At 39.2% G+C, this 17,410-nt stretch overlaps 1 protein-coding gene across 1 annotated transcript in view; it reads right to left on the bottom strand.

The window, feature by feature from the left end:
- Positions 1–3,466: 3,466 nt before the first annotated feature.
- Positions 3,467–17,410, bottom strand: part of CWC27 (CWC27 spliceosome associated cyclophilin) — a 148,048-nt gene continuing 134,104 nt past the window's right edge. The window contains exon 14 of the mRNA XM_081132100.1: positions 3,467–3,869. Within this exon, the coding sequence (XP_080988226.1) occupies positions 3,710–3,869 (160 nt within the window). The 3' untranslated portion in view covers positions 3,467–3,709. The remainder of the gene's footprint in view (positions 3,870–17,410) is intronic.

The following is a 17,410-nucleotide window of genomic DNA, read 5'->3' on the forward strand; positions in this document are numbered from 1 at the left end:
CAGGGGACTTCAAACACCCATCTTAGTAAGATTCAGTGTTTTATTATTTCTCTTGGAATTCAAGTATCTTCAAATTCTTGTTATAAAGGATTTCTCTAAAAAATGGTTTCTGCTTCACTTCTCTTCATTAAAAGCCACAAGAAGAAAGGAGAGAAAATATATATGGCACAGGAAACCTGCTTTCTAGTAAACAGAGTGGTGTCACCTGATAAACTGTATAAAGTCACTGGAACAGAGTCAAAGCCATAGAAAAACCAGACCTGCTTTTTTTCTTTTTTTTTTTTTGGTGAATGACAGTGTTAAAGAATGTAGTCCCTCTTCACTTCTCTACACCCCATACATACAAATTGCTCATACTCAGTGGTAACTCACTTCACACCTCCACTTTCTTCCTTGTTATCACCAAGATTAAGCAGCATGTTGGGCAATATTCTGCATTTATCTAACCTTTTCCAAACAGGCCACGCTGACACAACAGACACAACACAACAGGTTTATGTACCTCACACGTCGGATCCTATCAGGAACCTGGTAGTGACAGTTTGATAAGGACACTGTAGCTTACTGAACCTGTTCTAAAAACAACAGCAGCAAACCACTCATCTCCTCACACTTTTTAATGACCTTGTTCTGTGATGTCCCCATTTTTAGATGCAGCAGATGCATTGCTGGGTGGCCTCAGAGCATACAGGGAGCTGCGGGCATGTGACCATGTGGGCTTTGATATTTCACCATTAAAAATTCTGGAGAGATCCGCATGCACTTCAATGACCTGTTGAAAAAAGAGAGGTCTCGGGTTAGTTTTGACTTTCACCTCGCCAACAGCTTCGACCAAAGTGAAAACATGGCTCGTTGGAAAATAAGGAAAGAAATTGCCAGGAACGCCCTGGCCGGGTGGTTCAGTTAGTTGGAGCGTCATCCTGTGTACCCAAAGGTTGCGAGTTTGATCCCCGGTCAGGGCACGTGTATGGGAGGCAACCAATCAATGTTTCTCTCTCAATAAAAAAAAAAAAAAATTGGGGGGGGGGGCTTGCTTTTCTCTGCTCTCCAGGATGTCTGGCATTGTCACAATGAGCAAGCATGCTAACAGGCTTCACTGCTCCGAGTAACATCCCTACGGCAAGACACATAAGAGAAACATAAACCCAAGTAAATATAAAATTAGAATGAACTTAAAAAGGCTAATTTTCTTAATGTTCTCATTTTATCTTGTTTTTGTGTTTGAACTGATTTTTTTTTCTCTTCAATTTGTATGGCCCAAACACTTCCTGTGACATTCCCAAAGACTTTACTATAAACACATTAAATACCAAGCAGGGTGGCTCAAAACTAGGTTTACTGTTGTTTATATGGAAAACAACATAAAAATTAATAAACGATAATACAAGAATTGTGTTTCTTGTACGCACAACTGTAAATCTACTTTTGCTCCACCTTGTATTTAACAAATAATTAAATTATATTCTTAAGCTTTTAAAAATTGTTATTGCTATTATTTAATTAAGTCAAAGTGAATTTTATTATCATGGTGAAATTCTTCTGATAAGATTCTAGTCTCTGTGGAATTCCAGATCTTTCTGGTCCTTGTGACTAAACCAGGGTAAGAAGCACTTACCCAACCTGAGGGTTTAACTGCCTTTCAGGTTTCTTTTCAAACCTCTAAATGCTATTCTTCTGGCTGGTGCTCTGGGGGCCTGTGGTTCCCTCTGTGCCTGGGACGATACCACACAGGTTACAGTGGGCACCCTGGAGGAAGGACCATACGGAAACCTGGAGGGCACTGCGATTTAAACAAATCAAGCGGTGACACATTCCATAATAGCTGACAGACCCTTTGTGAGTCTGGAAAACAATATTTTGCTTTGTGAGTGCCTGCAGTATAACCGATATTGCAACTTGCAGTGCAGAGAAGACAGGACACACTTCTGAACACTGGCTCCGTTTGGTGGCTCGGGGTTTAATCGCCCGCCCGAGTGGCTGGCATTTCCCGCTCCCGGTCCCTCTCCTCTCTGAAACTCTGCTTCCTGAAGCAAAAACAGAGGGATCTTGTGGGTGTTGGGAGCCCTGCCTTCTCACCTCAGGCTCTAGGCATGATCACAAAGCTCACGGGATTCTCCAGGCATGCCAGAAAGCAGAGAGCCTGCTGCGGTGCGGGCTCAGCGCCCGCCTCTAAGGAAGGAACAAAATAGGCCAGACAAAAGCCCGGCTCCCCGCGTTCCCTCCGCCTCCTCAGGGGCAACCACTATTTCCACACGGGTTTTACATTTTTGCTACATATGTACATCCATAAACAATATATAATGGTATGTTGTGTTTTAAATTTTTACATAGATGGTCTTTTTTTTCACATTACGTTTAAGATAAGCTAATCGATCATAGCTCTGGTTTACGGATCCTCACCGCCGCCAAGTGTTCGACAGCCTGGACACACAACTCACTCATCAGCTCTTTGGTCGATGCTTCGATGTACATCCAGTGCAGGCCTCCTTGAGCAACGTGTGAGAATTTCTCTAAGGCACAGACCTAGGATTAGAATTTTTGAATCACAAGTAGGTACATCTTTAACTTCAGTAGATCTTGCCAATGTCCAAAGATCGAATCACCAGCAGTGAGGCCAGCAGTCTCTTAACAAGCCCTCTGCGTTCAAAGTTTCAGATTCATTCCTTTGGAAGGGGGGTGGTGGCGGAGGTAAGGGGGTGGTACAGCAAGAATCTGCATTTCTGACGTGTCCCCATGTGCTGATGCGGCTGCTGTAGTGTAAGGTCTGGGACTACATTTTGAGAACAGTGCTCTTAGAAAAAGACTGTTGGATGACATTTTGAGAGAGCTGATGAGACACTATCTGAAAAGATGTGGCTGGTGAGATTTTACAAGGTAACTGAAAGTTAGCCTGTGGTATAATTTTAGCACTCAGATTCTAGGAAGAAAACCTGTCTAAATATAGCTAATATGTAGTAAATACCCAGTGATGGCCATCAAAGGCTAAATTCTCAACAGGCTATTTGGCCAGAATGGGTCCTCTGCATGTCTCCTGCTGTCACTGTGCCGAGAAGAGCAGAGGAAGGGCAGGTGGCCCAGGTCAGGCCAGGGGTGTGGTGAGCGTGGCCAACATCAGCGTGTGTCTTGACTATATCAGTAAAACCCAAGCATTAGCCTAGATGCAGGTGTGAATATTCACGTGGGGGGTCCTCACAATTTAAGGAATGGGGCTACTGAGTCCTATTGATTTGGCTCTTTTTAGATATTTATATGCAAAACAAAAAAAATATCAATCTTTATATTATATAATTTTTAAATTATATTCCAAAGTTAGTACCATGGTAACAGAATGCCAGGGAGGTTTTCCCCAAATATTCTTTCTGTTAAGAACTTGTTATAAAAAAATGTCGAAAATGAAGCCTTCACATATTTTAGGGTAAAAAACACAGATAGGCGAGCATGGTCTGCAAATGGTTAACGTGAAAACTGGAAGGAAAGTGATTTTATTTCACATTTAGCAATATAAAAGGTGAATAAGGAATAAAAGTGTGTTTCAGCAAAAGTATTTGTTTATGTTAGTCCACAGTTTACGTGACAAGATAACTGGTTCTCAAAACCAGACAACAGGTTCAAAAGCACTTCTTTCCGTGCCCTGGAGCCGAGGGGACGATGCCTGCTGCAGGAGAGCGCTGCAGGGGCGCGCCCCCGTCCCGGCCATGGTCCCTCCTCTCTATCTCCGCTTCTTCTCTCTCATCAGCTTTTTGCTCTCTTCCCTTCTCCTTTTAGTCACCGGATTCCGAGGATCATAGATTTCGAATGTGTCTGAGTCTTGCATGCTCGCATCTTTCACTTTTCTGCTTTTATCCTCAAACTGAAGTACATGTGACATCCTAAGGAGGAAGAGAGAGGGTTCAGTGACGTTGGCGTGAAAGCTGAAAGTAGAAATTCTAGGCCACACTATCCTTGGCGTAATGAACTATAAGGGTACAGAACACAAAGATGGGCTTGTTGTTTATTGGTGCTTGTACCAATGGAACCCAACTTCTCAGAAAACACCTGAATTTGAAAACCGTGTCTGGAGTTTGTTCCGCTGGCTTGTATTTCTAGTAGTGAGTCTCTTTGCCTTAGTTTTCACTTGAGGTTCTTTCCCTGATGGGAGGCTAAAAGAGTTACACAGAAGTGTTCCTTAAGCTAAACTCAGAGAGCAGCTGCCAGCTTCCTTTAAAGAGCTCACTCTCTCAGCCAGAGAGCCAGGCTGCAGAGCAAATCTCCAGACTATAAACCAGCCTCATCTGATTTTTTCTTTTTGTTTTGAGTAGTTAAATGGGCCAAGAACAGGTAATGTGTTAAGAAAATTTGTTCATATGGTATTATGACCCCCTTTTCTGTGGAGCTGCTGAGTTTAAGAAATCCATTTTTTCATACAAAAGGAAACTAAGCTTTTGGCACAGCCCGTGGACTAATTTCCTCCTCCTACTGTCCATTACAACAAATCTAACCACGCTGCTGTCCTACTTTATCAAATGCTTACTGGTCTTAAGGTATCAACATGTGCTTGACTCATAAGTGGTCATAAGCTGGCTATCCTTAGCAGCAGGGAAATATGTAAGTGATTAGCTCTGTCCCCATGAGGAGGTGTCAGGAAGAAATGGGGAAGTCAAAAGACCAGGTTTCTGGGCAGTTGAATGAATTTGGAAAGAGGGAAGTTCAATTTTTATATATAAACGAAATTGCTAAGGCTTCCCCACTAGTTATTTAAGCAATTTCTAAAAGAAGCAGATGAAGCACTTTCCTTTATCACAGCAGATAGAGCTAAATTGCCTATAGGATTAACACTCCCTGTGCAGCAGTTATAACTGTCGGATGAAACCCAAATATTACATTAGTTTCTTTTCCCTGCAGTAGCACAAATGCCGAGTGAAGTGTAGTATGTGACAAACTCCCAAGGATACACTCAGTTTTTAAAGAATCCTAAAAATATTTTGGGAGGGAAATAAAATGTTATAATATTAGTGATACTACAGTTACTCTGGGTTCAGTGGCTACAGTTCACGAGGGTTGACAAGTGGAGTCCTACTATCATTCCCACCCCTGTCCATCCCGGGTAAAGCTGACTGGAACACAGTAAGGATGAGTGATATTAACGATTTGGAGTTTAACTTACTAAGTGAGGTAAGTCACATTTCTGTTTCTACAATTTACTATTAAAAATACATTCTTTGCATTAAACTCATAACTGCTCTCACTAATATACAAACACGCCATCTCATATGGGAGGAAGCGTGACTTCCTATACTTTCTGTTGCTTTAGTAAACACCCTGATGTAGAAAATGCATCATAGGATCATTGCTTATCTAGATGGATTCCCCAGAGTCTGATCTTCCTGTGCCTTCAGTTTCCTACAGTATCTAAGTGTTGGCTTCTGAGAATAAAGCAATCTCCAACTCCTGGGAAAAGGCTGGCTGTTCTACAGCCATGGTAACAAGTGGCCACCAGAACCGACGGGAAACACAATCATACCAGATTCAATCAATTAATGATGACTTGCTGAGGCCTAAATGCACCTCAGGAAATACTTCAGTAAGTACACCTCCGAAAGCCAACTAATCAGGGCACGCTTCTGCTTTTGAAAGCTGGCCAATCAGTGGCGGACGGACTCACTCCAGTGAGCAAGCTTCTGAAAGCCAGCCAGTCATCGACAATCGCTCCTGAATAGTGAACTTCTGAGGCTGACGTCCACCCCTAAACAACCCCTAAGCCCAAAATCTACATAAAGATTCACAACATGCTCTGCCAGAGAGACTGTGTCTAAAAGCACCGTTCTTTCTTACTTCAGTGAGTGATAAATTCAGCCTTCTGTTTCAGGTCTGAAAAGGTGGTCTCTTCTTCAACACTTCTTACGATCTGTGTGACATTCCCCACAAAACCCACTTTTTAGAAACTGAAAGTGTGTTACCAGTGTTGAGGACCAGGCTTAGAAGAGCGGCAGGGCTGTCCTGCTAAAGGTGCTTCACCGCACATCAGGGGAGCCCAGGCCCACGCTGCGTGTCCATAAGCGCTGAGCACTTTCCAAAGGACTCGTGCAGACCCTAAGCCACCATCAGGAAGGAGCTGGGATCATAGGCCCTTTAAAATATTTTATCCAATACTCCTATATTGATATCAAAAACCAAAAAACACTTTCTTAGTTAACTTATTAATACCTCTCCATATATGCAATTCTATTTAAAAAAAGTATCCCTTTCCTGACCCCCGATACAGATGGGTTTTGTGTAACATCCATTTCTGGTAGGGACTGACTGTCCATGTTTCAAAATGACTTTACCAGAATTTGTCAATTAAAACCATAAAAAGGCACCTTCCTCCTTTCCATGCCATGACAGCATTGTGCAACTACTGGACTGAGTTGGCCCTGGTCTAAGAAACGACATCTAGACACGTGGACCACAGCACAAAGCCCAGAGAAGAAAGAGATCTGCCTGTAACACTGGAAAAACAGAAAGCTGTAAATTCAAGGCGCTGTCTTTCTCAACTGTTTGTTTCATCTACCACCGCACTAAACACGTCCAACACTGTGATTAATAACAAACCTAAACCCAGAGGAGAGAAGGGGCTATCAGCTTACAAACTACTTCAGCTTTAGTATCATAATACTTAGCATGGCTGGTTACTCGGCAATAATATTTAATCTTTAATAGAAATAAAAGCATAATCAAAAATGTCTCACCCATTTATCTTTCAACATGCTTCAATCACTTCATTTTAGAAAGCAAACAAAACGGTTATTATGATTTTCGGCATAATAAACTCCTGACCTGCGTGCCTCCATAAATCACAGGCTGCATGAATTGAAAGCATGCCCGCATTTCCCAGCCTCCTGCGAGAATACACATGGAGACTTATAGCACAGACCTAACTCGAGTACGTAAGAGTCTGGTAGTTTACAATCTTGCACAGACTGACAAGTCAATACTGTCCACTCCGTGGCTGGTAGCGGAACTGGCAACAAGAGCAGTGAAGTTTGGGGGATTAAGTACACACTGATGATTTACATATGAAAATTTCAGAACCTGTTCACTTGAAGGCAAAGACAAAAATTTAGTTCTTATTAATAAAAAGTTTTATATAAGCTCAGATTCTCAAATAAAAAGACTGACTTTAACTTTAGTGTGTTACAGAAATATGGAGGATTACCATTTCACAGAGGCTGTGCTTGACAGGTAAGTTCTTTTAGTCTGAGACTGTGGGATATAAACAAAAGTAAGTAAACAACTTGATTCTCTGAAAAGGACAGGGACCTTGACTAACCTCACTAATTTGACAACCAGTTTTTAAACTTCTCACACAGTTGTGAAATAGATTAAGATATGACAGCAATTCACATCACTGGGAAATGGAAGAAAGGGACTCATTCTCAGACATATAGTAAGTAACTCAAAACAGAATTCCAATATTAATAATTCATTTCTGACTGAAACACATTTAAACTACTTAAGCTTATAGAATGAACACAGCTCTCTTTTGCACTGGGAATTCTATGAGCCACCCCTCCCTATTTCAAGTCTCTCTGATTTAGGAACCTAGCACCCAACCCTTAGACTGCTGTAGGCGCCCTAACTGTTCTCCTTCTGTACTAGCTCCCCTCCTTATAAGCCTCCAAAGTTTCCAAAGCAACCCCTCTTACTCGTTTCTTTTACAGTTCCTTTGAGCAGGAACTATCAGCTATTGTATTCAACTGAAATCTCAGCCTGACCCTTAAAATCCTCTAACAAGGGGCTCTTCCTAGCTCACCAATCTCATTTCCTTCTTTCATCAACTCTCACCACTCGGTAATTGCCCGTCTACCTAATTGTGAACAGGCTGTCAGTTATTCGAGACAGTTTCAGTCTTGTTCACAGCTGTATTCCCAGCACCAGGAATGGTGATGGGCGTGTGAATCGAAGCCTTCAGACCCTCTGTGGGGCCAGTCCTGCTGGCTGGTACTGGCTGCTTTGCTAAACTAACTCTTGACCCTCCTTTTGTGGGCAGGGACTGTCTTTTATTTCTATGATAAACTTCTAAAACGTCTGACAGGCTCTGCAGAAAGTCCCATGCTCAGCACAGGCCCACCTTTCCACCTTTCAGAGCTCAGCACACAGACTGCTGCTTCCCCGCTGCGCTATCAGCGAGGGCTGGTTTTTTCCTGCAGACTACAGTGGGAGCAGGCCTCATGTTCTTTTCCATTTCCTATGGCACCCAATGTAGAACTAGGTTGGATCTTTTTTAAAAAAATGTTTCTCAAAGTCTAATCTTAGAGCCCTGCATCAAATGCAGGTTGCACATTCGAATCAACTGGGCAATTCTGAGAACTATCCACGCCAGGCCAGGCTTCCACCTCCAGAGGTACTGATTCCATTGTCCCAGGCTGGGGCGCCAGCATCAGGAATTGAAAATGTTTTCCTGGTGATTTTAAAATACAGCCAAAGGTAAGACCACAGCACTAGAGTGTAAGAACCTTTCCACTTTCAGATGGATGGGTTTCAGCAGCCACTTGTTCTGGCCCTGGCCCTTTCAGAGATGAGGACAGGTGCTTCCCAATGACAAACTGCTCACAAGCTTGAAGCTTACGTGCCTCTGAGCCTATTATTCTAACTGAACAATCTCAAGTGTATTATCCATTTCTTATATATGGTTTGAGGATAGGGCAAGGAGCTAGATTCAATGATTTATTCAACAAACATCAGAGTGCTGTTCATGTGTGATACCCAATGTCAGACTCCATGGACACAAAGCCAAATATGACCCAAGCCCTGCCCTCCTAAAGTGAACAGTCTATTAGGGAGACGAACACAGACAGCAGAACAAATGCACATTTTGGAACTGCCTGCGAAGTGTGAGGCAGTGACAGTAAGAGCGCCCACTGACACAGTACTCCACATGCTGTCTGGTATCATCTTCACAATAACTGTATGGGGCAGACAGGAACGGTGTTATCATCACCCCCTCTCACAGGCAATCTGCAGGATTCATGGTCAAGAGACTTAGAGCTAGCTGATAAGTAGTTGGCCAGGTACTTTCTTGAATGTCTTCAGAGGTAAACTTTCATCTTGTGAAGATGGGTTTAACTTTAGAAATAAATCAGTTAACTCAGTGCTAAGTCTAGTGAGTAGAATAAAAAAAAAAATCAGATTGGGTAGCTAGTGCTTATTTTGGAATACAAGAATTTTTAAATGCAACTATAAAGAGACAAGAATGATTATTTGTGAGGCTCCCAGGCTCACATTTAAACGAATTACAAAAAAGAAGTCCCAGAAATGTGTTGAGCAATGTGGAAGCATCCTTTGGAAAAAGGTGCCTCTCTTTTAGGTGAATGCTTGCTTGGAGACAAAGAAGCATTCATTCTCACTCTAAATCTTTTATCCCCTTATTGCCTTTGATTTTTACTCTCTGGAATCTCAGTCCCAGTTTCTCCTAATCTTCCTATAATGAGGATACTACACAGGGACATCCCATTCAGCTGGAGGTTCAACGGGGCAGAGCCAAGGCCCATGGCCTGAGCCCACAGGGTGGATGTCTGGCAATCTCTCTCAGGCATCTATTTGCTAAGGAGTGCCTTGTAGTTGTTGATGATATCCAGGTCTTTTTGTTATATATGTATTTCAAAAATGCAAATCTAGCCATGAAAACTGTCCTGTTTTAAATCCCTCAGTGGCTCCTCATTGTCCAGCAGAGCAGCGTGGCATAGGACAGAGATGACTGAGGAACAGAAGAGGCTAAAGAGGAGAAAGACATCAAGGAGGAAGAGTAAAGATGAAATAAGACTCAAAAGGGAAAACAGAATCAGTGACTTAAAGGAAAAAACCCAGCCAGACAGAAATGGTGAAAACTCAGAAGAAAGATTTAAAATGAACAGAAGAAAAATAGGAACAAAAAAAATTAAAAATATTTGAACACACAGAAATAAGTATAGGAAAACAACATTAGGTAAACCAAACAGAGGAAAATAGGCAGTGGCCCTGAAGAAAGAATAAAAGATGGAAACCCACGGGCTTTCTTCTACTGTTCGCCATTAATAAGGGAAAACCGCCTTTGTTCTGAACGTTGAACAAATGCTAATATTTTCTCCTCAGTTTGGGGTTTTGAAAAGCCAACTATTAAAAATGACTTTTGTTTCCCTCAGTTAAAAAGAAAAAAGAAATCCTCACATTATAGAGTGTCTTTAATAAATGTTGAGTATTGTTGGATTAAGCGTGAAAGATGTAATTTTCAAAATATCTTCAGCAACATGGGAATGCAGTTTCTCGGCTTTCTTGCCTATGGAACATGCTTAACAGTCAGCAGGACACAGTTGGAGAGATTTAAGAGTCTTTCCAGAATAAATGAGTAATACGCATTCTTACACCTGCCCTTGGTTTAAACAACTGCTCAGCCAATAACATAATCTATGGCCAGTGAACTAACAGAACATAAGGGAGGTAGAGTTCCCAATCGAACAGGCCTGGTAAGCAGCTGGGCTACATGGCTATCTGCCTGCCTCTGAAACAAATCCACATACGGAGCAAACTTCCCTAATGTGACAGAAACTTATTTCAGGGCAAACTATATGAAAGTACAGTCAATACAGAGGAGTTTTCTACATTCAGAAGAAAAATGGCAGAAAGAGATGATGTCAGGAGTTGACTAAAGGGCTTAGGATTAAAATAATCACCTTTCCAGGGTCAACAACTCTAACAAGACTTATATATAGCATCTCATTTAATCCACAAACTAACCCACCAGGAAAGTAGTATTATTATTCCAAGTTGGCAAATTAAAAAACAGGGTTGGAAAGGTTATATAATTTGCCTGAAATCACACAGCCAGTGAATTTCCAAGCTGGGATTCAAATTCAGGTCTGACTCCAAATCCCATGCTGATAACTACTTTACGATTTATATTCCTATGAAAAATGATGGGTAAATGTGGCAGGAATTTCTTGTTCAAGTTAAACAAACTTTTCAGTAACTTTTTAATTCTTCAAATAATACAAGGATTGTAATATTAGGGGATACGAACTTAACATCTTCCATGATTTAAAGGGGCTAGGCAATTTTGACCAAGAGTTTATGAAGTCCTAAAGTCACTTGTTTGGCGTTATTATTATAGTTTAACAAAACAACAGCACTGGTTTAGTTGAAAATATGAAAAATATACAGGCTAGCTCAGTTAGAGAAATTGCTGCAATACAAAATCACAAGAGATAATGTCTTTGAAAACAAATAGAATTAAACCACTGAGCCAAGCATGATTGACTATTTCTGAGTTCCACAACTTCCTAGCTATGAGATCTTGACCTAAGTTACTTAACCTTTCTGTGCCTCAGATTCTTCCCATATAATATGGGCATAAGAATAATACCTAGCTTACAGTTTAAAAAAGATTGATTGGTGCTTTGTAAATGTTCAGTAAAAGTTAGCTTCTCACTATAACTTTTATTTCTACTAAAAAACAGCTGAAGCCCAATATTTTACTTATCATGGTCAACTGAATTATCTGCACACAAGAAACAGAACAATATTACCTTTAATGTATTATCTCATTTATGCCAAAAAGGAGAAGGGATAGTAATAATTCAAAATGGCAGGTAGTAGAAAGATTATTATTAATGAATGTCTTTGGAAAAGGATTTTGTGGTTTGCATTTATATGTGGTCATCCTAGATGTCCTGGGAATTCACATCATATAAAAGTAAGAGGTTGTCTACTCTATGACTTTTTAATCCTTTGTGTTTTTGTTCAGTACCAGAGAAATGGAAAAAAATCTGATCAACTTCTCATAAAAACATTTATATACCTATAACAGAAAATGGCAATCAAATATCCTAGATTTTGTTCTTTTTTTATTCCTCATGCTACTTATTTTCCACATGTGATCTTTTCCATCATTTTAAAGGTAGGGGGTTTGTCTAAAGACTGATTATTTCCTTTTTGGCACTAGGGCCGTAATTCAGGTAGCAGCCACCTGTTAAATAATGGGGCCTTTTTATTGATTCCATGGTCAATTGTCTAAGCTTTTTCCAGGTGTGGTTAACTAACAAAAAATAATTATAGCACATTATCCAGCCGCTCAAGCTTTTAAAGTAAAAATATGTGTTGAACAATAAAGGTTCAACTTGCTCACCAGATATTATGCAGTATTAAATTGCGACAGTAATTTTAGCAGTGAGGTATGGACACAGGAATAGACAGGAAAATCCATGTAGGATAATAAAACTGACTGAAAAGTATATTTAAGACCTTACTCTATGATAAAGGACACATTTAATATCAGTGGGGAAACAAGATTATTCAATTGTGGTGGTTAGTGATTTAGAAAAAAAATAAAGTCATAATATTAATCTAATGTAATACACCAAATCAATTCTATGTGGATTAAAGATGTCAAAATAAAGGAAAAATAAAACCATAGAAATACCAGTGAATGATATAACTAGGTATTTAACTAAACCTGGGGTTAAGAAGACATAAAGAGCCCGGGAGGCATGTGGCTCAGTGGTTGAGCATTAACCTAGGATCCAGGAGATCAGGGTTCGATTCCTGGTCAGGGCACATGCCCGGGTTGTGGGCTCGATCCCCAGTTGGGGGCATGTAGGAGGCAGCCGATCAATGGCTCTCTCATCATTGATGTTTCTAGCTCTCTCTTTCCCTCTCCTTTCCTCTCTCTGAAATCAATAAGATATATTAAAAAAAAAAAGAAGACATAAAGAATGACACTGGGCAGAAAACATGAAGAAATAGATTGCCAGATTTGGCAATCAAATTTAAAACTCCACGTTAAAAACAAAACAAAACAAAAACCCCATAAACAAATTATAAGGCATATAAGGCAATGACAAACTTGTAAAAATATTTGAAACAAAAAATAATATCCTTAATATTTAAGAGCTTTTGTAAATCAAGAGATATGTAATCATATTAGACTATACAATTAACCACCATAATCACAAAAATAATAAAATATAAATGGTCAATACATTTCAATAGTTCAATTTTACCAGTAAACACAAAGTAATACATGGTAGAAACTGGCAAAGATTAGTATATTTATATCTGTTATCTGTGACATATTACAACACATACATGCTCACATAATACCTAGAGTAAGGAGAGACCAGCAACTTCATTCACTGCTGGTACAGGTATAAATGATTCAACTTTCTGGAATGCAATCTAGCAAAAAAGGCATCAAAGGCATACCTAAGCTGACAGAAATCAGAGTAGCTGGGGGAGGGGACTGGTTGGAGGGGCCTTCGGGGTGATGTAAATGTTCTGTATCTTGGATTGGTGGTGTTTGCACAGGTGTATACAATTGTCAAAACTCATCAAAGTGAACAGATACAATCTGTGTATTTTCTTATATTGAAATTATACCTCAAAAAACTTAAACACACACACACACTTGACTCAGCAATTTTACTTCCTTTAGCCTAAAGAAATAACAGTGAACTTGCTAAATACTTAACTACTGGATTATTCATTGATGAAGGCTTATAATAAAAAATTGGATGAAGTTTTTCCATTCTTGGAAAAAGTATAAATATAAATATATAAGGATAGATAAAAACATTAATCATGACTACCCATGGAATATAAAATTACTCGTGATTTTTTCTTTCCTGTCCTTTTCAATGTTTTATATACTGAACATGTATTATAAACACAAATTAGGTTATTTGTGTTAATTTCATCTAATAACTATATAAGGAAATGATTCAGTGTTTAAAACCACCTTTAAAGAAATACAACTGCATACAAGTTATGCATCTTTGTTCACCAAATCTCACTGGGAATCATACACTTTGGTTTTTCTATCCTGTTTGAAGCATCATTTAACTTTCAGAGATGGTTTAAGGACCAGGGTGCTTGTTGATAATTTCTTGATTGCTGGCAACTTCCATTTTGCACTAACTGGCTTTGTTGTTATCTGGAACTATCATTGTGAAGTGACTTTTTACTATATTATGTTAATCCCAAAGACCCTTGCTCTTTAAGCTTTCTTTCCAATAGAAATAAACCACTTATGCCTACATAGCTTTTATCTGTTTCCAAATGCTGTCTGCTAAAAAGAAAAAAAAGATTCTGGAGAGAGTCCAAAGCCTCTGATGGCATATTCCCAGCGCAGAGAAGGTAATCTTGTTCATTCTCCTCCTCTTTCGCTATGACTGCTACATTTATATTTGCTAAACTCTGCAAGCTCAGCATTTCATAATCTCAATTCAGCTAAACAACCTTCTTTACTGTACTTTTCTCAACAGATTTTAAAATTAGAACTATCGAGCACTAGCAAATTTAATGAATATATCTACATTGTTTCACAAATAACGTATCTGAAGTAAATTAACATTCACCTTTTTATAACATCCTGCCAATTTAATTGAGCCTGTTTAGTTTGTGCTGCTTGAGTAATCTGCCAAGCCTTACCAATGCTGCCCAGTACCATGCACCCTCCTCCCTCTCTCACACCTAATATTTCCTGAGCATTTCCTCAGAGTCAGGCACTGTGCAGACTACATTACATGAATTATTTTACTTAATTCTCATAATAATTCTGATGTAGGTATTGTTATCTCCACTTTACAGGTGAAGGAATTAAATCTTGCAGGAGAGGTTACTAGCTCAGATCATTCAGCAGTCACTGTCAGAGCAGGGATTTGAACCCAGCGGCTGATTTACAGTCCACTGTATAACTAGGAGATAATTCAATATGCTGGATTACAGAACATATTGATAGTGCATGGAAAGTATTCCAAAGATGAGAATGGGTTGTATGCTACAACCAGCTCCAAAAGACAGATATTATTTAGAATCAAAGGTCTCTAAAAGTCTAGCTGAGTTTTTTCTTACCCAACTGATTGTTACTTCACAATGAAATTGCTGTTGGTAGAAGCTGGTGTCTGGAAGCATCATGGGCTCTTAGGTGTGATCCACAATCTCACTAAATTACTGTGTAGTGTTGGGCAAATAACCTAATTTCTTTAAGCCTCAGTTTCCCCATTTATAGAATGGGAATAATACTAATTATCTGATGGAGTTGTAAGAAACAAACTGGTCCCTAACCAAAGAGCCCCATGAGGCTTTTACGAGGGTTAATGAGAGAAGATAGCATAAAGGTCCCAGCTGGATGCCTGAAGTACAACTGACCCTTGGACAATGCTGAGGGGGTTGCTTAGGGGTGTCAACATCATGCAGTCAAAAATCTGTATAACTTTTGACTTCCCCAAAACTTAACTACAGTCAACTCTTTGCATCTTCAAATTCGACCAAACTCAGAGCAAAAGCAATTTTGATCCATGGTTGGGAATCTATGGTTGGGAAACTGAGGTTGGCAATGCAAAAATACTGTTTCTATTTGTGGTTGGTTGAATATGAGGATGTGGATGTTGACTGTATTTTTAAAAATCTGCACATAAGTGGACTCCTGCAGTTCAAACCCAAGCTGTCCAAAGGCCAACTGTATAGCCTATGCACATACCTGCTTCAAGAATGAATTGGTGGGATCCAGAATCACCTTACTACCAGTAAAGTAAATCACCTTAGTAAAGTAAATCACTTTACTAGAAGAGTAAAAGTAAAAAAAGCATAAAAAGGATGAATATTTAATTTAAAGTCAAGTATAAGTGACTTCTACTCATTTATTTTATATACTTTTATTAATTAATCTGAATAGCTTATAATTGGCTAAAAACATAGTTAATTAGAGGTTTTAGAAGAAACAATGAGATTTCACATTAAAGTACCTCTGAAGACCTGCCAAAACAAACAATTCTGTGAAAATAGAAATGTTCCACAAGCAAAACACATTAATCTAGACACAGTCCTTAGATCCTTCAAAAAAATCAGCTTAAAATGCATCATACACCTAAATGTAAAATGAAAAAGTATAAAGCTCCTAGAAGATAACATAGGAGAAAACCCACATGACGCTGGGTATGGCAATGACTTTTTAGATAACCCCAAAGGCGTGATCCACGAATGGAATAATGGATAAGCTGTACATCATTAAAATGAAAAATTCCTGCTCTGTTAAAAACAGTGCCAGAGTGGGGTGGTGGCTTTCACCTTGGTGAAAAGGCAAAGGAATTAAGAAGTACATGGTGACATAAAGTACAGCAGGGAATTTGTCAATAATATTACTAAAAACTACCTACAGTGCCAGGTGGGTACAGGAAATATTGGGGGCAACACTCTGTAAAGTCTAAGCACTATGTTGTATATCTGAAACTAAAACAACACATGAAACCTATATGTTCATATTAACCATGATCACCCCAATAAATTTAATAAAAAAAAGAAATGAAACGAAAACAAAATAATTTTTAAAAAAGAATAAAACAAGAAAATTTTAAAAAGAAAGAAAAAGAAAAACAATGTTAAGAGAATAAGACTGGGACAACATATTTGCAAAAGACATCTTTTGCAGACATTTCACCAGAGTAGATGTACAGATGGCAAATGGCATGTGAAATGATGATGAACATCATAGGTCATTAGGAAACTGCAAATTAAAACAACAATGAGATTCCACTACACATCTATTATTAGAAGGGCCAAAATGCATAACACTGACACCACCAAACGCCAGTGAGGATGTGGAGCACCAGGAGCTCTCATTCATTGCTGCTGGAGATATAAATGGTACCACCATTCTGGAAGAGAGTTTGGCAGTTTCTTACAAAACTAAACATATGATACAGCAATCATGCTCCTCGGTATTTATCCAAAAACTTATGTCCACATGAAAACCTATGTATGGATGCTCATAGCAGCTTTATTCATAGAGCTGGTTGCCAAAAGTTGGAGGCAACCAAGATGTCCTTCAGTAGGCAAATGGATAAACTCTGATACAGATGATGGAGTATTATTTAATGCTAAAAAGAAATGAGCTATGAAGTTATGAAAAGACATGGAGGAAAGTTAAATGCATATTACTAAATGAAAGGACAATTTGAAAAAACTCCATAGTGTATGATTTCAACTACATGACATTCTAGAAAAGGCAAAATTATAGACATAGTGAAAAGATCACTGGTTGCCAGGGTTAGGGGGAGAGGGAGGGATGAATAGTCAGGGCACAGAGAATTTTCAGGGCGGTGAAACTATTCTGTATAGTACTGTAATATTGGATACATCTCATTTTATATTTGTCCAAACCCATAGAATATACAACACCAAGAGTGAAGCCCAGTGTATGGACTTCGGGTGATAATGCTGTGTAAATGTAGGTTCATCAATCGGAACAAATGTGCCACTCTGGTACAGGATGTTGATCACTGGGACAGCTGGGTGTGAGGAGAGGGGGCAGGGAGAATATGGGAACACTCTGTGCTGTCTCTCAATTTTTCTGTGAACCTAAAACTGCATTAAAAAAATAGTCTATTAAAAATTTTTCTGAAAAAGCAATCTCTAGATTCAT

This window comes from Miniopterus schreibersii (assembly GCF_964146895.1).
Source record: "Miniopterus schreibersii genome assembly, chromosome: 3".
Classification (NCBI taxonomy): Eukaryota; Metazoa; Chordata; class Mammalia; order Chiroptera; family Miniopteridae; genus Miniopterus; species Miniopterus schreibersii.